This window comes from Drosophila serrata, unplaced genomic scaffold (assembly GCF_035046125.1).
Source record: "Drosophila serrata isolate PLE 108 unplaced genomic scaffold, ASM3504612v1 contig_272, whole genome shotgun sequence".
Classification (NCBI taxonomy): Eukaryota; Metazoa; Arthropoda; class Insecta; order Diptera; family Drosophilidae; genus Drosophila; species Drosophila serrata.
Genome location: NW_028257170.1, coordinates 5,005,700 through 5,028,479, shown reverse-complemented (window position 1 = coordinate 5,028,479; position 22,780 = coordinate 5,005,700). Strand labels below are relative to the sequence as shown.

The 22,780-nt window shown below is 40.5% G+C and overlaps 1 protein-coding gene across 2 annotated transcripts; it reads left to right on the top strand.

Moving 5' to 3' along the window:
• The first annotated feature begins 1,012 nt into the window (after window positions 1–1,012).
• On the top strand, window positions 1,013–14,985 carry LOC110177512 (uncharacterized). 2 transcript variants are annotated; one of them, XM_020944267.2, is made up of 3 exons: window positions 1,013–2,924; window positions 13,438–13,704; window positions 13,934–14,985. In XM_020944267.2, exons 1-3 carry the CDS (start codon window positions 1,295–1,297, stop codon window positions 14,050–14,052), a joined length of 2,016 nt encoding a protein of 671 aa, XP_020799926.1. In that variant the 5' UTR covers window positions 1,013–1,294; the 3' UTR covers window positions 14,053–14,985. The 2 variants fall into 2 exon arrangements, with proteins under 2 accessions (XP_020799926.1, XP_020799928.1); XM_020944269.2 differs by lacking the exon at window positions 13,438–13,704.
• The last annotated feature ends 7,795 nt before the right edge of the window (window positions 14,986–22,780 follow it).

Sequence of the window (22,780 nt, the reverse complement as noted above, 5' to 3'; positions counted from 1 at the left end):
CATCCCCATCCCCACACACACGAGTATGCAGAACGAATGAAAGTGTTCTTCGTGTCGTGGATGTGGAGTGCAATGTGGGTAAGGAAGCTGAAAGATAAAATTGGAACTAATTGCAGTTTGGAAGAATTGGGAGAAAAATATTATATATATAATATATATATTATATTTCTTAAGAAACATTAATGGTTTTGGTTGACAGACTAATGCAGTTTTTTATAGAACAATCTTTTCTATTTACATATAAACACCAATTAAACTGAACTTTTTCCATTTTTAACATGTATGATTAAAAAATCAATTTGAATACTGTAATTTGATATCAAATTTAAATAATACCTATCTACATATATAATGGTTCTATTCTAAATAAAACTTTAAAATATTTAAGTATCAGCAATGAAGTATATCCCTCAACCTCCTTTCTAAAAACCCTTTTATTTTCATTAATTTCAGTATGTAAAATTTAAAAAATCGTACCCCCTTATTTCCTATTTTATTTATTTAAATTTCCCAACAAATAAATATTTAAATAGAGCACACTTTACCGTTATTAGAATTACCAAACGCTCTGCTTTTTGAGCCAAGCTACCAAACGCACATCGAACTCGAACAAGTGTGTTTGTAAGCTCGACTTGGTTGCTGCACAATGGGGTTTCTAGAACAAATTCTGTTGCAAGAGTCAAAACATTCTTGACTACCTAGTACCTAGTATATATACTTTATAATTAAATGATTACAAATGCAAATATTGAATTATAAGCAGATCAAAGATGAGCTATTTTGCATTATACAAAAAAAAAAGTCTCAGTAAAAGGCAACTATTCAACAAGAGTAGCAGCACCTTGAAATATAACTATTTTGTTGATGCTTAACAATTCTTTTTAATATGACATTTAATTTACTCAATAATTGGTTCACAAGTTATTAAGTTTGAAGCTACCCACTGTGCGCCATCAAACTTGTCTCAAACGACAAAGCGGCACCAAAGTGCGACTTGCAGAGCTCGCCGGCCAGTCGCAGTTGGTCGATCGGAGTGAGCAGACGTCTCAGCGCGAGAATCGTGAATCGAGAATCGAGTGGAGGCCAGTGGATAATTGAGAGCCGAGAGACGAGAATCCAAAGTCAAGAATCGATAAGCGTAGACTGAAGTTTCGTTAAAGAACCGAGGAATCGATCGCGACGCGTGTTTGTTGATTTTGTGCGCGTGCGATTCGTGAGAGATGCACCGCATCTGAGTGCCTTAAGGGTTAAGGGTTAAGGGTTGCGTAGGGCTAAGGGTGCACTCCAACCACCAATGGCTGGAAGACGCCACCTGCTGGTGATCCTGCTATTGATTCTGCAGCTGATCGCCACCACGCCGGCGTCGCGCAGCCTCAGCGTGAATGGGAACAACATTTGGCGGCGAGTGCGCCTGGTGACCAACCAGGAGTCGGAACGCAATGCCTACCAGGTGCTCAAGCCGAGCAGCAGGAATGCCAGCACCACCACCACATCCACAACCACCACCAGCAGTACCAGTACGAGTACAAGTACCACAACCACGAGTACAACTCCTGCAACTCCTCCATCACAGCGTTCAGCCAAACAATTGGATCTCAATTTTCCGGGTGGCAATGTGTCCAGTGCCGCCCGGCTGGAAATGTCCACGGAATTCTTTGTGGTGCCCACGCTCTCGTCCAGCAGACCCAGCAGCAGCAGCTCCACCACACCGGCCACGCCCACACGGAGCCTGGGGGCCAGGGCGAGATCAGCTGGGACCAGCTCCTCGGGCAGAGTGCCTCCGGGGGGCAGCAGCAGCAACAGCTTCAATAGCACACCGCCCAGCGTGGTGTCCACGCATCTGCCCTTTGCCGGGCTGCGCAAGGAGCCGTGGGTGGTGCCGGTGCTCGTCCTGGCCACCCTCACGATGCTGATGATGGGAGCCTTCGAGATCTTCGTGCTCTTTAAGGCCTGGCGCACGTCGCCATCGCGTCGTCACCTCTTCCTTGGTCAGATGCTGCTCCTGGGGCTCTTCGCCTGTGCCAGCTTGGGAGCCATCATCACTGCCCAGCCCACGTTACTCAGCTGCGGAGCGATTCGTTTTGGTGTGGGAGTGGCTTACGCTCTGGTCTTCGCCGCCCTCCTGGTCAAGTGCGTCTTCCTGATCAGCCTGAATGGGGGAGTCTACCTGCCGGCTCCTTATCAAGGACTCCTACTACTCTTCGCTCTACTCATCCAGGTGGCCATCGGTGGCCAGTGGCTGCTTACCCAGCCGCCAGAGGTGTACACCACCAGTGTGCCCGTAATGGGAAGCGGCTTCCTTAGCACCACAGTGGCCTCACAGACCAACTACTCGGCCCTGTTCTATCCCACATCGTACACAACGCTGGACGGAACTCCGGAGATTTATACCCGGATAGCTGCGGTCAGCACGGTGCTGATCCCGCTGTGCAAGACCCAGTTCTCGGAGCTGCTCTTCTCGCTGATCTACATCGTCTTCCTGATCGTCTTCATCGCCGTGCTGGCCATCAAGTCGCGTGGCATACGGGACAACTATCGGGAGGCCACCTACATTGGCCTGGCCATTGGCGGAGCCATTCCCATCTGGCTGGGCTGGATGCTGTGCGGCCTGGCGGTGGCCGAGCGGCACAAGGATGCCTGCATCGCCTTCGGACTGGTGGCTACCTCGGCCACCGTCTTCCTGGTGATGTTCATGCCCAAGGGCAGGCAGCTGGCGGCCATGGGCAAGGAGGGCCTGTACGTGGAGGACCGGGAGGAGCAGTTCAGCTCGCTGAGCCGTGCCGGATCCGGCTACTCGCCGTCCTTCTTCCACTTCAAGCCCATCAAGTACGGCGTTATGAGCGGCTGTGGGCTGCCCAACTCGGCCTCGAACACGGGCCAAGGACTCAGCTCCAAGCATTGCTCCAGTGCCAACAACGGAGGTGGTAAGTCCCGCTCTGATCCATTACTTGTGTACTTGGAATACCTTTACGATTTGTCACCATTTCTGCCCGGGGAGCAATTGTACCGAACTCATGGAGATGGAAACAATTCCATTCCATTCCTACCTGTCACCTCCCTCCAAACGGCCCTTGTCAGCTGTCAGTCTTCTCTGGTAATTTTGTAATAACTTTCTTTTCTTTCTTGCCTCATGTGCAGGCAACCTCTTGAACTTTTGTTTATCCATACGTTCGCTCTTTCTAAAAGCAGTCACAAAACCGGGGGGAAGAGAAAAAGCAAAAGTCTTAACTTTCAAAGGCAGCAGCTCTAGCTCCAGCTCTCCAGCTCCACCAGACGGTAGCCAAGGCACAGTGACCCAAATGACAATAGGAAAATTACAGGTTTTAAATACTGAGCATCATAAAATTCAGTTTAAATATCGAATATTAACAGGGAAATTCTATAAAACTCTTTAATGATTTTTGCAAGTAATAAATATAAATTTACTGAAGAGTCATTTCAGTGAATAATTATACATTGATCTCTCAGCACTTTTAAGTTTAGTTGCAAGCCGATCCCCTGCAATTATTTTCATTTCGCATTGCTTTTCCATTTGCATTTCTTTGCCAATTAGTATGGATGGCAATTTTCATTTGGATCCGATTCATTTGTTTTGTATGCAAATTTGTGCGCTTTCATTTTTTTGTTTGCCGCAATTGTGGCACATATATTTTTCGCGCTGAATTTGCGTAATTCCCAACCACTGTGCGGTATTAACTGGGCTTAAAATTGTTTTGCCAGGCCGTGTAATTGTTTGGCATATTAATTTTCCCGACGCCGTGTAAGCCAAGTGTAAAAAGAGCACACATGCGGCGATCTGTCCGTCCATCTCTCCAGATATCTCTGTCTGTCTTTATCTGCTTCTGGCTGTCTCGCTCTTCCCGGCTTTCGTTTTCGTTGTGAGAACGTCCCAAGTTCGTGGCTTAAGTCTTTTGATTAAATGTTTGCCACTGCTCTGCGACTCTGTCGCTGCGCTGCGGCTTTAATCATTTCTAACGATGCAAATAAAGCCATCAACAGCTCGGAAATTTATTATTTGAAATTTCACATCTGGCCCATTAGGCGGTGTTAAGTGTCATTGTCGGTGTCGATGTGGAAACGGTCACGACCCGGCCTCAAACCAAACGAAGAGCAAGTGAAACGAGTCAAAGCCAAAGTCCCACAAAAGGCGTCAATATAAACAAAGCCAGATTTCTGTGCAATTTTTGGCAATTTACAAACTGTCTGACAAAAACAGATAAAACAATATTTTCGGAATTTTTTATTTATTATGATTATTAGTTTTTGTTTTTCTTTCTAGACAACAACGAGCCATAAAAGGCTTTAAACCATTTCAGCTTTCTAATGAAAGCAAAAGTTGAGTTGTTTATGTGTGTGGCAAAGTGGAAAGATATGTGTGGGGGGATCCGGGGAGGGGGCACCCAGTCCCGAGGGTCGCTCCGAAATGTGCGTGCTTGAGCCATGTAACACTTTACGTAATTTAATTAAAGTAAATACATCAAAAACTTATGATTACAGTCAGCACAAAAAGCATAGCAAATGGAAATGGGACAGGAAAAGTCAGGGTAATTCAAGTGGAAAACGAAGCAGAAATGCTCTGTGAAAAGTGTTGAGCAATTGGGTAATGGGTAATTACCTTATATTTTTTCTTTTATTATGAATATGGGTAATTGGACAAGTAGGAAGATTTTCCTAGAGTTCCAATAGTATTTATATTCTGCACCTTAATGTAGGCAATTCCTTACTTTAAATTCCTTCTCAATGGTAACAAGGAATAAAATCCTTTTAAATCCTTGATCATGCCTTAGCTAGGGTATAAGCAATGCAATAATTTACCAAATTATAACAATGCGCCCCTGGGCCCAAGTAGGAAGCGTTTTACATGGCAGCTACTTGACGACGACTCCAAATCCGACTCAGTATGTGAGCCACGCAGGAAGGCACAGCCAAAGGCAAAGGCAAAGGCAGACACAGGCCCAAAGCCGAGGTGCAGCTGAAACCAATCCACAAGCCGGAGCTCAGCCTGAAACTGCAGCCGAATCTGGTGCTGGAGCCGCAACGGCCCACAAGCCAAAGTGCCTGTGGGCAGCCCGGGCCAAGACTGGGCCTCAGATTCCGATTTCAGTTCCAATTCCAATTCCAATTCCACTTCCAATTCCGACTCCGAGACTCGGTCTTCGCTTGAAAGAAAGCCAGCGACAGACGAAATATAGGTAGGTTCGCATATAGATAGATAAATGAGAGATATAGTGCTCTGGCTCTGGTCTACACATATATACGTCAAACTGTCTGCAATTGAAAGTGCATTTGAGGGGTAACAGCGAGAGAAAAAAACTTGAGGAAAACCGAAAATAAAAACAAAACCAAGCCAAGAAAAGAGCAACAGCGGCAGGCAGGAACCTTAAGAGCAAAAGACAAATGTCTGGAGACACACAAAGTACAACGAAATCAAAGTTGGCACAGAGCTTAACAAGCAAACGGAGCAAACATCAACCCGAGAGCTGCAATCGCTGCCATTATCGTACCCAGACCCATGCCCATACTCCATACTCCAGACTCCATAACCAAACCCGATCCGATCCGATCCGATCGGATTCAATCCGATCCGATCCCCGAACATGTGTGTGGGTTGTGTAGTTGTCTCGCTGACTCTTCGACTCTTCGACTCCAGGCCCAGGCCCAGGCCCAGGCTGAGTGAAGTGAGCCAAAGGCAGCGACAGTGACTGCGACAGCAAGGGTTCCAGCTTGATTAAGGGCAAAGAAAGAAAAAACTGGAGCTGCATGTGGGCAGGAGCTACAAAAAATTTACATAAGGCAGTGTGAGGCAAGAGCAAAATCAAAAGTATTTCCCTTTTTTCTTCTTTTTGCTCCCTCGATTGAAGAGCAAATGACTTGGGCAACGAACTTGATCCAGCCGGATAGTTGACAGCTTAAGGAGAGGCAAATCATGAGATGTCTTGCCACTAAGACGAGATGGAATCTATTCTCAATCAGTCGCACAGAAAGTCTTTACCATTTGGAGTCAAACTAATTCAGCAGAAAGGATGACTTTGGAAAGTAGCTTTAGAGTCAATAAATCATTAAATCGATCCAATCATAACGATTTTATGGCTCTTAAACTTTTTATTATTCTAGAAATCAATATATGAAGTGGATTATTTTATATTTATCTAACAATTTGCTAGATTAGCAGAGAAAACCATTAGAAAAACAAATGACTTAGGAAACGAACTTGTTTCTAGATAAAAGGGGGCTTGAAAAAACAAATGACTTAGGAAACGAACTTGTATTTAAATCATTTGCTAAGAACAAACTTTATGCTACCAATGTCAATTTCCGTTTCCACTTAAATATCTCAATGCAAAAGCCAAGCACTTGAACCAAAATCATAATAAATCATAAATTTATGTGCTCCAAGAAGGAAAAAAACAGAAACAGGAGACTGACAGTGCAGAAAATATCGAAAGATTTAGCGAATAAATCCATTATATCAAATTTCCTGCCAAGCCTTCAAATGAGCAACACACACACACACAGCACACACAACACACACAACACATGCGTGTGTGGTCGTTGGCAGTAAGCAGTTCGGCACATAATTCACTGAGCAATTTGCAACAATAAACTAAACGACAGCTAACGGCGTTGACGCCGAGGAATGAGCCTGCCCCAAAAGCGGCCAGGGGCAGGGCTCTCGATCGGGATCGAGATCGGAATGGATTGAGTTCGGGATCGGGATAGGGGCGGAAAGGGTCCAAGTCAGAGGCCAGCATCTTTCGATGATTGCCGCAGCCGCGAACTCAAAATCGCAGGCAAGGAATGAACGCAGATTGACAGCTTCAGCTGCAGCTCAGGCCTCTCTTGGGGCTCGGCTTCGTTGGATGTGGATGTGCATGTGGATGTGCATGTGGCTGTGACTGTGGCCAGAAGGATGTCGTGGTCCATGGCTCCGATATGAGCAGCCCGATGCCGTTGATTGAACGCGCGCAAACCGCTCGAGACGAGAGTTCAAGGTTACCCCGGCCTGCTTTAATTGAAGTCGCATTGTTGTAACAGCTCCGGGGCAGCTGTCGACAACGAACCAAGCGATGACAGGCCGAGTCACAAAAATAGATACGAGCACATACTTCCGTTGTGCTGCTGCTGCGTGATTTTATCATTATACCCTAACCCCAAGGGCCCGGCTGGAACTGCAACTGGAATCTGTGCGGGGACTCTCGGGCCCAGCGACAAGGGCGATCCATTGACCTTATCGGTCGGCAGAGTGTCCCATCTTCGACTTGGCCATGCCGCCACTTGGCCAGTTGGTCAGTAAGACGGGCCCATCAATCTGGGCAGATGCCAGCGGTCTTTGTTCTCCGCGCGACGACGCATTTTTTTGTAATTTTATTGAGTGACTTTATGCCAGGCGCGCACATACATAAAATCAATCATTCAGCCGATCCAAGATCCGCGATGCGAGATGCTAGATGCCAGATCTGAGATGGGAGCGGACCTTGGAAGGTTAAAGCTTGTCGCTACACTCCCGAGAGCCGTGCGGAAGTTTTTGTCTATTTGTCTTGCATGTTTATCGATCGATCGATGGGGATTTGTCAATAAAGAGCCGCCCCAGGGAGGCCGTCGCATAGTCATTTAACTGTGAACAGTCCAGAGACGACTGTTTTTGTATCTCTTATTTCTTATATATATTTTCTGCACACTTGAGGACTTTAAAGCTTAGCCCCGATGGCCGAGAGGTCGGGGGTTTCGCGTGTTATTGATGGTTACTTCCAAAAGGTTGGCTCATTGTCATAAACCAGTTGGCCAAATGAGACTTTGCCCAAAGAAAGCTCATTTATATTATGGAAAATGAATAAATTAATGATTCTTTTATAAGAACTTCTTGCTGTATAATGGTAATTGAAAAGTATTAGATTTCTGCCTAGAAGCCGAGTTCGTTGCCTCAGTCATTTGTTTGTTGCTATTACTTTTCGGAAATTAATTAATTATGACCTTATAATATTTAGAAATTATATGAAAATGTTCATTGACTAAAGTATATTATATCAAAGAATTGTTTTTAACAAGGGAAATTACAATTTACAGATTTGAGGTTGTTGTACATATGTATTTTTTATACTGTTTACTATATCTGTGCCTGATCTCAAGTGCCGTAAGCATATTATAAAAGATAATACTAAATATTTTGCCTCAAATTGCTCTGTTCGATTGTTTGAGCTGTCAATTATTAGACCCAAATTTAAAGCAATCTTAGAAGAACATCAAACAAACAATTCCAATCATAAGAACTGTGTTCTATTCTGGCCTGGCTTTTGTTTTGAGATCCAACTTCGCCTTGGGGGCACGGGTGGCCATTGAAACGGTTCGACCAGCATCAGCTGTCGAAAATATGACATAAAAAAGATTCGATTAGCCTCAATTGTTCTAAGACCACTTCCAAAACCGAAGCCAAAACCAAAAGACTGAGGCAACGAACTTGAAATTGAAAAACCAAAGAGCAAAAACAAAAGAACGGCGCTGCGGCGCTGGAAACTTGACAACGATAATGGCCAAGATGATGATCATGATGATGACGATGGCGTAATGTACAAATCTGTGAAGTACGTGTTGTTGAGTATCGTATCCAACTCGAGTCCGCGGTCCTCGGTCCTCCGTCCTCCGTCCTCCGTCCGCGGCCAGTGTCTGTGTATGGGACTTAATATATGAGTTGGGTAAACGCTGCCAGCACGTGCTTGAAACGAGCGTCACTGTATATTACCACAAAATTATAGCGGTTTGCAATAAGAGCCAGCAACAGCAGCGGCAGCAGCCACAGATACTGGATGCTGTATGGTGGATGCTGGACGCCGGAGCGATGATATTTAGTTTTGCCTAGAAGCAGCCAGCCAGCAACGTAATCGATAACCAGTTCCGAATTGCGGCAATGAAACCGAAAGCGGAAAAGCCAACCCAGGTCTCTGTACTCGCCACTCGGCTCTCGGTTACCAGCAACCAGCTACCAGCTCTTAGCCGGGCTCAAATCGGTTCCGAGGCGAGCCAATGAGCCGTGTGCCAACTGCACATGCTCGCACGCTGAAATTATTACGCTAAATTGGCCAAGAGCCCGACCAGCTCTTACCGCCTTACGGTACTCGTGTTCTTCGACAGGCACTTGCGGTCGCCGCCCAGAGATGCAAAATATGGGTGTAAATATCGGGGAAAGGTGCACGGGGGGGTTCAGCTACAAGCGAATGATTGATTTAAGTTAAGCCTTAAATAAGTTCAGTGTCTCAGCTGGGGAGAGGTAAACCTTAGGAAGTTTTTGGCCATAAAACCGTTGGACTTTGAGTTTACGATGGCAGTATTTTTTGGCCTGATTGATGCTATATTTTTGAAGGCTTAAATTAAGTGCCAGAGTAAAATCATAAAAACAATATTTATATGCCTTATCCAAGACCAAGTTATTCCTTCTATAGGTTTGCTAGAAAACTACATAAGAGAGTTTGCTTTCTTACTGGATAATAAGTTCGGTTCCCAGCTCCATAATAGGCTCTCGTTATGCAATTCTACGCAAACTGAACTTAAATGTAAATTGAATTGTAGCAATTTGAAGGTCATACGCCCTTAACCGAAATATGCAAATTGCCAGTCGAGAGTGGATGCCATGTGAAAAACGCTTTTCTTCCGCCTTGAAATGAGAGAGGGAAATGGGAAAAGCTCCGCGCCGCAGTTCATGACAATGAACTCTACCCGAGTGTGTGTGTTTCTGTGTGTGTCTGGGGAAGTGAGAGGGGAGTTGGCTTAGAACGAACGTGGCCAATTAGTTATAATGCTGCTTCGTGATATCACAACATCTGGCAACTCACTCTCGCAGAGCCCAGACAACGGCAGAAACAAGAACCTTTGCTTTTGCCTTGGCGCTGCAGCCAATAAGGAAAATAGGAAAAGCAAACGCTCGCCGAAGAAATTACTCAAGTCTGCAAAGTATGTAGCAGCAAAAAGACCACAGAGTGGATAGAACGAAAAAAAACGAAAACAAAAAAGACAACACAACAAAGGCGAACAATGACAATCTGCACGTAGCAATCAGTCAACGTGCGGCAGTTGGTTTAACTTTAACTTGTTGCCACAGCCAGATAGAAGATACTGGGCTCCGTAAGGGTAAGGAAGCAGATGCCTCTGCGGCACAGGGAGGACGTTGCCAGGGGGGGAGGGAAGCTACTCTGAGCCGACAAACTGCAAAATGCAAAACGTGGCTCTGACTCCTCTGTGGCTCCTCTCCTCCCTATAGAGATGGGCAATTTTAATGAATTTTTCCCCCCAGACCGGTGAAAGAGGCAGAAATAATTAAATGCAAGTGAGGAAAAGTAAAAACGGCCGAGGCGAGCAGCAACACGGAAAGGTGAATTAAAAGTGAGGAAATAATGAAGAAAGAATAAATTGCCACAGTTTAAATGGCGAATAATTTATAAAAAGAATTTCTAAACCAGCCGGGAAAACATGCTTCAGGAATAAACAACATACACAGTATATTTCTAATAGTCACAGGAACTCATAATTTAAGTTGGTTTTGGAATTACAAAGATAATCGTAGCCTTGGGAATTAAAGTTTTTCTAACTCTATAAAAATTCTCCATCTTATTCCTTAAGCTAAGCCTTATAAAATATAGAAAATTATAGAGAAATAGGGTGAATATTTATGAGTTATTTAAAATGATTTCCATGTAATATAGATTAATTTGTTGCCTAAGAGAAGTACTTTTCAACTAGTTCCTCTCTTTGGAATTATATAATCCAGCCTTTATAATTTCCCCCAAAACATAAATAATCCTTCCCTATTTCAGATTCACTTTTAAGGCATCCCGAGAATTTCTTTTTCTTCGTAATTTATGATAATTAAATTCATAAAAAATATTCTCCCACAAAATGAATATTAACATTTACTGCCTGATTATGACAATTAAGATTCAGAGTCACGTACTCTTCCGATCTACCATCTCTAACCCCATAGAAACTGAGAATTTCCACAGGCTCTGGCCGCCCCCACACACTCACACACTCACACACATGCTCCACACCTACCCATACCAAGGCAATGGGGAAAACGCACACGGATAGCTCGGGGCTCTCGGGTCTGGTCATACATATTTGCACTTAATTAGCGTTTTTCGTTACATTTCGTCTCGTTTCGTTTGGCGGCTGACAGCTAGAAAATGCAAGCGGGAGTCTAGAGCCGGGTGTTAAAGCCACTATTTAATGCTGGCGCACATAATTCATAATGGCCAAATCAGCAAATGAGCTGACAGCGAAAGAAATTCTCGGCCAAAACGGAATTAAGCCAAATTTAACGCTTCAGCTGTGCGACTGTAGCGAGCAAACTAGTTTCTTTGGCTTTAATGCAAAAGCCTAGGCTCAGATACAGATACAAAGGCAGATGCAGATACAGATACAGATACAGATACAGAGGCAGATGCAGATACAGATACTCCGACACTCGTGCATTTTCATTTTCTGACACATAATTCCAGATTCGCGGCAGGAGAAGCAGAACAGAAGTCGCGTCTCCGAGCATAAGAACAAGCGGGCTTAATTGCAGTATTTGTTCTGAGTTAATTAGAAAAGCAGGAAAAGAGGCCAGAAGGCTGCATCTGAGGTTGAGGTTGAGGCTGGGCTGGCATGGCATGGCATGTGTGTAACTGCTGCATTTAGCACTGTCAAGAGTTCAGATCCCGCGGCAGCAGATACACTGCCACCGTCAATGCCACCGCTTTTCCAGCCTCGTTTTTCCCCCCCTTCCATACTCTTCTTTTTTTTCGTCGGTTTTTCGTGTCATTAACACAGTTTGCCACACTCGTTTCATTGGTGGCTCACCGGAGCTGTTGAAAATATAATAATAATAATAGTAATCGTGAGTTATAACCCCCAGCTGCCTGGCTGATTGGCTCACATTTGTTAGGCTTTCGGCCGGCCACAAATGGATATGGGTTTGGGGCCAGGCCCAAACTCTTGGCCCGGCCAACTGGCTGCTAATTATGACAAGTGTATGAAAGTTATAAATAGCCGAACAATTAAGGCCGGCTTCTTATTTAAAAGGGAAACTGGATTCTGTGGAGTTGGGGGTAAGAAAATAAACAAAAACAAAAAACATATGCATAAACTTGAACTGGTTTTATATTATTATAAAATCGTACAAGAAAGAGAGAAAATTGCACACACTCTGGTCTAGCATTGCAGCTGCGTTAATAACCCTGACTTTTTACGATTCACCCCTGGGAGTTTCAACCATTGGGTTTTATTAACCCTTTTGGGATTCATGAAGGTCATCGCGAAATGGGGAAATGAGCTCACACAGACAAAGTATTTGCAAATCCAACACAAACCTATTAAGATGCCAATGAAAATCACTTAGGGTTTTGTTATTTTGTTTTACCCAATAACCATCCACAAATGGGAGCCAGACTTAAATACAGTCCCTCGTGCGACTTTCTCCATGGCTCGAGGGTGTAGAGTTAACCCATTGACATGAAATCGTTTGACTTCATTAAGATCGCCGTAAACCATAAATTGGCCGGCAAAAGTGTGAAATATGGCAAGGTAATTTCCAGGGATTTGGGACATCTGCTGCTACTTTGGGTATTGAGTTTGGGGTCTTGGAATCGGGCTAATTATGACTGGCCCTGGGCAGAAGTTGTGACATCTTTGCTGATTTATCCATGAACATATGGCTAAGACTTCGTTTTAAGCTGGCTTGCACTCTCAGCACATTAAAAAAATATCCGAAAAAATATTTATATATTTATATGATTATTTTATTTTATTTTGTTTACTTCTTATTTGTCATGTCATGCATACTCGTACATACATCAAACAAAAACAACCGCCAACAACCAACACGACATTCATCTACAACATCAACAACGAACCCCGAAAAAAACCCATCATCATCATCGTCATCGTCATCATCACCGTCTTTGTCGTAACTGCAACGACAACTACATCCACATCCACATCCACCTAATCCCCCTATATCTATCTCCTTATCATAACATTTCATCTTCGCCCCCCCAAAACTTTGTCAAACATAATCAAAAAATTCTCGACACGCTCACGACACACACTCATTACATAATTTTTTTATTCAATTCCATTTTGGTTATTATATTCATCAATCATGTGGAACCTTTTTTCCTCATTTACTTATTTTCGGTTGACTTTTTTTGGTTTTGTTTCCGGTATTTGATGCCTTTTCGAAACTTTAATGAATTTACATTTATTTTCAAAAAACAATAATTACTGTACATATATATATATATTTATCCTATAATATTACGAATCTGTGTGTGTGGGTCACGACTGGTTTTGTTAATGGTTTGGTTACTTTACACACGGCTCTGGGACTTCCCATCGCACACGCACCCGCACCCGCACGCGCACCCACACCTCCAATCCAATCCCTGGTTATCCACCGACGACCATCAGATCGGGTTGCTCTGGTCACCGCCGCACCGCCGAGCTATACGCGTATGTATCACTACTTTCCAGCACACCTGAGTCCGCACCCGTTCTGCTATTATCCACCCGCACCACCGCCCCCACTGCCACCACTGCCGCCGCAGCCACCGCCACAGCAGCAGGCGCACGCCGCACCGCCCACGCTCACGCCGCTGACCCTCAAGCAGCTGGGCAACTCGCTAACCTCCATGACACAAGCGGCGCAATTGGCCAAAACGTTGCGCTATGCGCCAGGTAATGCACAATCTTATTGGTAATAGTAATTAGCCCTCTTTTGGGATATATATTAAATCGTTTTTATGCAAGGAAAGTTTAAAATTAATGTAATATTAAATGGTTTAAATGGTTTTAAGCATACAAACGATATTGAGTCCAAATTAAAGACATTTACCAACGTTTAAACATCCTAAAATCTTAATATATATACTAATAATAATGTATAATAAACCTAATCAATTCCCAGGCATGTTCATACGACCCGACGAAACGAATCTCTATACGACGCTGGAGCCCACGCTGAGCAGCAATCCGAATGTGTACTTTCAGCGCAGCGGAGCCGTTCATCCCGGCATCCTGTACTAACATGAATGTCCTTCAGCAGGACATCGAGATGGAAGCGAAAGAAAGTATCGAGCATCGAGAACACTGGAACTGAGTATTTTTTCACCTAACATTAAGTTACGGCTCCCAAGGAGCAGCAATAAGCGAATTGATATATTCCCCGATCATTTCACATAGTGTAATATTTTTGTCATAATTGCTAAGCGCCTTATGCATCCTAGTGTAAGCCACATCGACCTAGTTAGTTAAGGACTCAGACTCGACCTGGACACGGGATGGGAATTCTGATAGATTCCCCGCCACACGATGCAATAGAACTGCGGTGTTTAGTAGTCCTAGTTAAGCGACATTGACCATGTACACTGGTTATATTCCACACTTGAGATTTAGCGACACGATTTTATTGCAATAAGTTCAAGAGCAGCTGGCTTCGATTCCTAAACAATGTTATCATGTTCTTCGGTTTGTGATTTTTAAGTAAACTTATCTAAAAGTCTAAACGTATCTATAGAACTCTGTCCCAGCTCTGCTTTTGAAACAACTCACGAGAGCGGGCTCTGGACATTTGTATACAAAGTGTTAACAAGGCAATTGCAGATCATAAATACCCAAGACCTTTGCCACGATGTAAAGATCATGTTGTCAGATTCTGTAAATTATTCATTTCAAAAAACTAGAAATAGAAAAGAGATTGGGATCAGCGTTCCCTTGGAGCCCCAAGTTTGTCAGCATTCTATGTATACAGATGTTTCAGGCCCTGCGAGCACTCATATACCAGTAAGTAATAGGCTTAATAAACATTTGTCTAGCCAAGTAAAGCGATCGCTTAAGCAAACACGAAATGTTGTACATATAGCAATGGCCCCGAGCACAACCACAACACACACAACACAACGCACAACACACACACGACTCCGAGCAAGCCAATCTCAATAAAAGAAAAACAAAAACGAATAACAACTCTCAATTGCCACACACAGGAACATGGACATCATCAACGATGACGATTACAATTAAGTATAATTGCAAATTATTGGCATAGCAATGCCTATTAACGCCTGCTCGGAGCGCAGAGCGGCAAAGGCGAAGGGGATCGGTATCGGTATCGGTATTGGGATAGGGATCCCTTCCAGATCTAAGCATGGGGAGGATTATTGGATGCCGACGCGGCGCTGCATGTTTCAAATAATTTGTTAACGCCTTTAAGATTGCGATTGGTTCGAGATCGGGATTGGGTGCAGCAGCTCGGCGTTGCAGTTTGGAATAGATAAACGTCCCGCTATTATCGCCAGCAATTCCCATTGCAAGACACGACGACGCCTCTGCCTCTGACCCCATATATGGCAAGTGCTCCGTCCGCTACTCCAATGCTGGCCTGGTCTTGTCCAGTGCATGCCGAGGGCGTGTTCCGCCAGAGGATGCGGACGGAAGGAGCCTCTTCATCCTCACATTAATTAAGTGCAACAATGCGGTGCAGATAGAGTGGCAAAGGGCTACGGCCAAGGAGTAGCAGGCTGCGGGATTGGGAGGATGGAATGGGAATGGGATGGCAGCATTCAGATCCACATCTCCAGGCAGTCACATCGTTCGTATTAATGACATTTCTCACGAACATTTTACCAGAGCAGTCAACACAAGGAGCTCTTGTCTAGCCGGAGGCACTGGAAGAAAATGTCTAGGGAGTTGGGGATACATAACATAATGAAATAAAAACAACTTACCAGGTTAATGGAAGGATATAAAAAATGAGTAAGGTAAATGTTGCAGAGGAATATATGAATTTGTGAAGCTCCTAAGTGATCCCTATACCCTATTTTCGAGCAGTGGCCTACCATACCAATGTCCAGCGGCTGGGTCCAGTCCCAGTCTCAGTCCCAGTCCCAGAATCTGTTTCTTTCTCTGCGGCAGCCGCCTCGCTTCAATTAGGCGCGCCTTCAAATCACAAGTCAATCAAAGTTGTTAGATTTGCCGTCCTCGTAGTCATCGTCCTCGTCATAGTCATAGTCACAGTCGTGGTCTTGTGGACTCGGACATTGCATCGTGGTCGCAGTCTCAGTCGCCATCGCTGGCGGGTTGACATCTCCTGACATGGCACACAATGTTACAGCGAGAACAGAGAATCCAGAACCTGGACCGGGACCGGGACCGGGACTGAGACCGGGTATCCAAAGACGCCTGGAGGCGGCAGCATCAATTACAACATCCATGACAGGCACAGCGTGAAATGTTTGTACATTTCTTGGCGGCGCTTCCGAGGGGACCAATTAGCCCTAAGTAGGCATTTCAAATGGACTCCTGCAATTAGCCAAAATCGAAGCCAACAATTTCATCACAGACCTCGCCATCGGGCATCGGCCATCGGACGACCGTCTCCCATCCACCACTTCACATTCCGTCCCATTCCGCGCCCAGGCCCATCATCGACATTGCCACTATCATTATCATTATCCATCGTTATCGATATGTCCATCGTTGCAATTTATTTGATCAATCGATTGTCGATGCCCGCTACCTGCCCTACACACCTACCAACAGCAAACAATCGTCGTCTTCCATTTCTTCGAGTATTTCCATCCTGGACTCCCAGAGGCGTACCTCCTGACGTGCTAATGGCGTTTTGGTAACGCTTTATGGCATAATGGGTATTAGCCAGCAAACACGATCGCCAGCCATCAAATGTGGCTAAAAGGCAAAGCGACCTACTGGAGATGGACATTGCAGAAATGGAGGAGTTTCTTTGAGAATTTAATCTGGCTTCAAAACGGAGTTAAGTTTAAGGGATTCATTTAAAAAATGTATTTTGACCGGACATTGCTAGAACGACTGGGCTGTTGATGCTGATCAAGAATATATATGGTTTATAGGGTCGGAAATGATTCATTCATTAAGTTTCAAGCGTCTGACTTATTATTTATTTTTATTATCACTTATTTGTTTATTTATTTATTTATTTATTATAAAATCAAAGTTTTTCGGACATCATAATTAAGTCGAAATTGCCTCAATTTTAATTCGGAAAGCTATGATGCTATCCTCAGTTTTTGACCAAAATAATAAAAACCTGCAAAAAGGTATAAAAACAGGCAATTTTTCCCAAAAATCATAGTTTAAAAAACGCAAACCTAAGCCAAAAAAATCATTAATTTTAAATCGGAAAGCTGTTCTGTGCTAGTTTTTAGCAGATTAACAAAGCTGCATACTCAGTTTTCAAATTTAAAAAATTCAATTTTATGTCAAATTTTGACAATTTTAATGATGTAACCCCTTATAAAAATTTCAATTTTCGGAAAAATGTGAAAAATTTATTTTTTGACAGGACATGGCTAGAACGACTGGGCTGTTGATGCTGATCAAGAATATATATGGTTTATAGGGTCGGAAATGACTCCTTCAATACGTTTCAAGCTTCCGACTTAAATTATATTCTTCAAAAAGGTATAAAAACATACCATTTTTCTGAAAAATCATTGTTTTTCGGACATCATAATTAAGCCGAAATCAAATTGATTTTAATTCGGAAAGCTTTTCTGTGCTAGTTTTTATTGCACTAACAAACCTGAATACTGCGTTTGTTGATGCTATTGTCAGTTTTAGACTAAAATAATAAAAACCTGCAAAAAGGTATAAAAACAGGCAATTTTTCCCAAAAATCATAGCTTAAAAAACGCATAACTAAGCCAAACAATCATTAATTTTAATTAGGAAAGCTGTTCTGTGCTAGTTTTTAGCAGGTTAACAAAGCTGCATACTCAGTTTTCAAATTTAAAAAATTCAATTTTATGTCAAATTTTGACAATTTTAATGATGTAACCCCTTATAAAAATTTCAATTTTCGGAAAAATGTGAAAAATTTATTTTTTGACAGGACATGGCTAGAACGACTGGGCTGTTGATGCTGATCAAGAATATATATGGTTTATAGGGTCGGAAATGACTCCTTCAATACGTTTCAAGCTTCCGACTTAAATTATATTCTTCAAAAAGGTATAAAAACATACCATTTTTCTGAAAAATCATTGTTTTTCGGACATCATAATTAAGCCGAAATCAAATTGATTTTAATTCGGAAAGCTTTTCTGTGCTAGTTTTTATTGCACTAACAAACCTGCATACTGCGTTTGTTGATGCTATTGTCAGTTTTAGACTAAAATAATAAAAACCTGCAAAAAGGTATAAAAACAGGCAATTTTTCCCAAAAATCATAGTTTTAAAAACGCATAACTAAGCCAAAAAAATCATTAATTTTAAATCGGAAAGCTGTTCTGTGCTAGTTTTTAGTAGATTAACAAAGCTGCATACTCAGTTTTCATATTTAAAAAATTCAATTTTGTGTCAAATTTTGACAATTTTAATGATGTAACCCCTTATAAAATTTTCAATTTTCGGAAAAATGTGAAAAATTTATTTTTTGACAGGGCATGGCTAGAACGACTGGGCTGTTGATGCTGATCAAGAATATATATGGTTTATAGGGTCGGAAATGACTCCTTCATTACGTTTCAAGCTTCCGACTTAAATTATATTCTTCAAAAAGGTATAAAAACATACCATTTTTCTGAAAAATCATTGTTTTTCGGACATCATAATTAAGCCGAAATCGCATTGATTTTAATTCGGAAAGCTTTTCTGTGCTAGTTTTTATTGCACTAACAAACCTGCATACTGCGTTTGTTGATGCTATTGTCAGTTTTAGACTAAAATAATAAAAACCTGAAAAAAGGTATAAAATCAGACAATTTTTCCCAAAAATCATAGCTTAAAAAACGCATAACTAAGCCAAACAATCATTAATTTTAATTAGGAAAGCTGTTCTGTGCTAGTTTTTGGTATATTAACAAAGCTGCATACTCAGTTTTCAAATTTAAAAAATTCAATTCTGTGTCAAATTTTGACAATTTTAATGATGTAATTCAATTCAATTTTCAATTTTCGGAAAAATGTGAAAAATTTATTTTTTGACAGGACATGGCTAGAACGACTGGGCTGTTGATGCTGATCAAGAATATATATGGTTTATAGGGTCGGAAATGACTCCTTCAATACGTTTCAAGCTTCCGACTTAAATTATATTCTTCAAAAAGGTATAAAAACATACCATTTTTCTGAAAAATCATTGTTTTTCGGACATCATAATTAAGCCGAAATCAAATTGATTTTAATTCGGAAAGCTTTTCTGTGCTAGTTTTTATTGCACTAACAAACCTGAATACTGCGTTTGTTGATGCTATTGTCAGTTTTAGACTAAAATAATAAAAACCTGCAAAAAGGTATAAAAACAGGCAATTTTTCCCAAAAATCATAGCTTAAAAAACGCATAACTAAGCCAAACAATCATTAATTTTAATTAGGAAAGCTGTTCTGTGCTAGTTTTTAGCAGGTTAACAAAGCTGCATACTCAGTTTTCAAATTTAAAAAATTCAATTTTATGTCAAATTTTGACAATTTTAATAAAAATTTCAATTTTCGGAAAAATGTGAAAAATTTATTTTTTGACAGGACATGGCTAGAACGACTGGGCTGTTGATGCTGATCAAGAATATATATGGTTTATAGGGTCGGAAATGACTCCTTCAATACGTTTCAAGCTTCCGACTTAAATTATATTCTTCAAAAAGGTATAAAAACATACCATTTTTCTGAAAAATCATTGTTTTTCGGACATCATAATTAAGCCGAAATCAAATTGATTTTAATTCGGAAAGCTTTTCTGTGCTAGTTTTTATTGCACTAACAAACCTGCATACTGCGTTTGTTGATGCTATTGTCAGTTTTAGACTAAAATAATAAAAACCTGCAAAAAGGTATAAAAACAGGCAATTTTTCCCAAAAATCATAGTTTTAAAAACGCATAACTAAGCCAAAAAAATCATTAATTTTAAATCGGAAAGCTGTTCTGTGCTAGTTTTTAGTAGATTAACAAAGCTGCATACTCAGTTTTCATATTTAAAAAATTCAATTTTGTGTCAAATTTTGACAATTTTAATGATGTAACCCCTTATAAAATTTTCAATTTTCGGAAAAATGTGAAAAATTTATTTTTTGACAGGGCATGGCTAGAACGACTGGGCTGTTGATGCTGATCAAGAATATATATGGTTTATAGGGTCGGAAATGACTCCTTCATTACGTTTCAAGCTTCCGACTTAAATTATATTCTTCAAAAAGGTATAAAAACATACCATTTTTCTGAAAAATCATTGTTTTTCGGACATCATAATTAAGCCGAAATCGCATTGATTTTAATTCGGAAAGCTTTTCTGTGCTAGTTTTTATTGCACTAACAAACCTGCATACTGCGTTTGTTGATGCTATTGTCAGTTTTAGACTAAAATAATAAAAACCTGAAAAAAGGTATAAAATCAGACAATTTTTCCCAAAAATCATAGCTTAAAAAACGCATAACTAAGCCAAACAATCATTAATTTTAATTAGGAAAGCTGTTCTGTGCTAGTTTTTGGTATATTAACAAAGCTGCATACTCAGTTTTCAAATTGAAAAAATTCAATTCTGTGTCAAATTTTGACAATTTTAATGATGTAATTCAATTCAATTTTCAATTTTCGGAAAAATGTGAAAAATTTATTTTTTGACAGGACATGGCTAGAACGACTGGGCTGTTGATGCTGATCAAGAATATATATGGTTTATAGGGTCGGAAATGACTCCTTCATTACGTTTCAAGCTTCCGACTTAAATTATATTCTTCAAAAAGGTATAAAAACATACAATTTTTCTGAAAAATCATTGTTTTTCGGACATCATAATTAAGCCGAAATCGCATTGATTTTAATTCGGAAAGCTTTTCTGTGCTAGTTTTTATTGCACTAACAAACCTGCATACTGCGTTTGTTGATGCTATTGTCAGTTTTTAACCAAAATAATAAAAACCTGAAAAAAGGTATAAAATCAGACAATTTTTCCCAAAAATCATAGCTTAAAAAACGCATAACAAAGCCAAACAATCATTAATTTTAATTAGGAAAGCTGTTCTGTGCTAGTTTTTGGTATATTAACAAAGCTGCATACTCAGTTTTCAAATTTAAAAAATTCAATTCTGTGTCAAATTTTGACAATTTTAATGATGTAACCCCTTATAAAATTTTCAATTTTCGGAAAAATGTGAAAAATTTATTTTTTGACAGGACATGGCTAGAACGACTGGGCTGTTGATGCTGATCAAGAATATATATGGTTTATAGGGTCGGAAATGACTCCTTCATTACGTTTCAAGCTTCCGACTTAAATTATATTCTTCAAAAAGGTATAAAAACATACCATTTTTCTGAAAAATCATTGTTTTTCGGACATCATAATTAAGCCGAAATCGCATTTATTTTAATTCGGAAAGCTTTTCTGTGCTAGTTTTTATTGCACTAACAAACCTGCATACTGCGTTTGTTGATGCTATTGTCAGTTTTAGACTAAAATAATAAAAACCTGCAAAAAGGTATAAAAACAGGCAATTTTTCCCAAAAATCATAGTTTTAAAAACGCATAACTAAGCCAAAAAAATCATTAATTTTAAATCGGAAAGCTGTTCTGTGCTAGTTTTTAGTAGATTAACAAAGCTGCATACTCAGTTTTCATATTTAAAAAATTCAATTTTGTGTCAAATTTTGACAATTTTAATGATGTAACCCCTTATAAAATTTTCAATTTTCGGAAAAATGTGAAAAATTTATTTTTTGACAGGACATGGCTAGAACGACTGGGCTGTTGATGCTGATCAAGAATATATATGGTTTATAGGGTCGGAAATGACTCCTTCATTACGTTTCAAGCTTCCGACTTAAATTATATTCTTCAAAAAGGTATAAAAACATACAATTTTTCTGAAAAATCATTGTTTTTCGGACATCATAATTAAGCCGAAATCGCATTGATTTTAATTCGGAAAGCTTTTCTGTGCTAGTTTTTATTGCACTAACAAACCTGCATACTGCGTTTGTTGATGCTATTGTCAGTTTTAGACTAAAATAATAAAAACCTGAAAAAAGGTATAAAATCAGACAATTTTTCCCAAAAATCATAGCTTAAAAAACGCATAACTAAGCCAAACAATCATTAATTTTAATTAGGAAAGCTGTTCTGTGCTAGTTTTTGGTATATTAACAAAGCTGCATACTCAGTTTTCAAATTTAAAAAATTCAATTCTGTGTCAAATTTTGACAATTTTAATGATGTAACCCCTTATAAAATTTTCAATTTTCGGAAAAATGTGAAAAATTTATTTTTTGACAGGACATGGCTAGAACGACTGGGCTGTTGATGCTGATCAAGAATATATATGGTTTATAGGGTCGGAAATGACTCCTTCATTACGTTTCAAGCTTCCGACTTAAATTATATTCTTCAAAAAGGTATAAAAACATACAATTTTTCTGAAAAATCATTGTTTTTCGGACATCATAATTAAGCCGAAATCGCATTGATTTTAATTCGGAAAGCTTTTCTGTGCTAGTTTTTATTGCACTAACAAACCTGCATACTGCGTTTGTTGATGCTATTGTCAGTTTTAGATTAAAATAATAAAAACCTGCAAAAAGGTATAAAAACAGGCAATTTTTCCCAAAAATCATAGTTTTAAAAACGCATAACTAAGCCAAAAAAATCATTAATTTTAAATCGGAAAGCTGTTCTGTGCTAGTTTTTAGTATATTAACAAAGCTGCAAATTCAGTTTTCAAATTTAAAAAATTCAATTTTGTGTCAAATTTTGACAATTTTAATGATGTAACCCCTTATAAAAT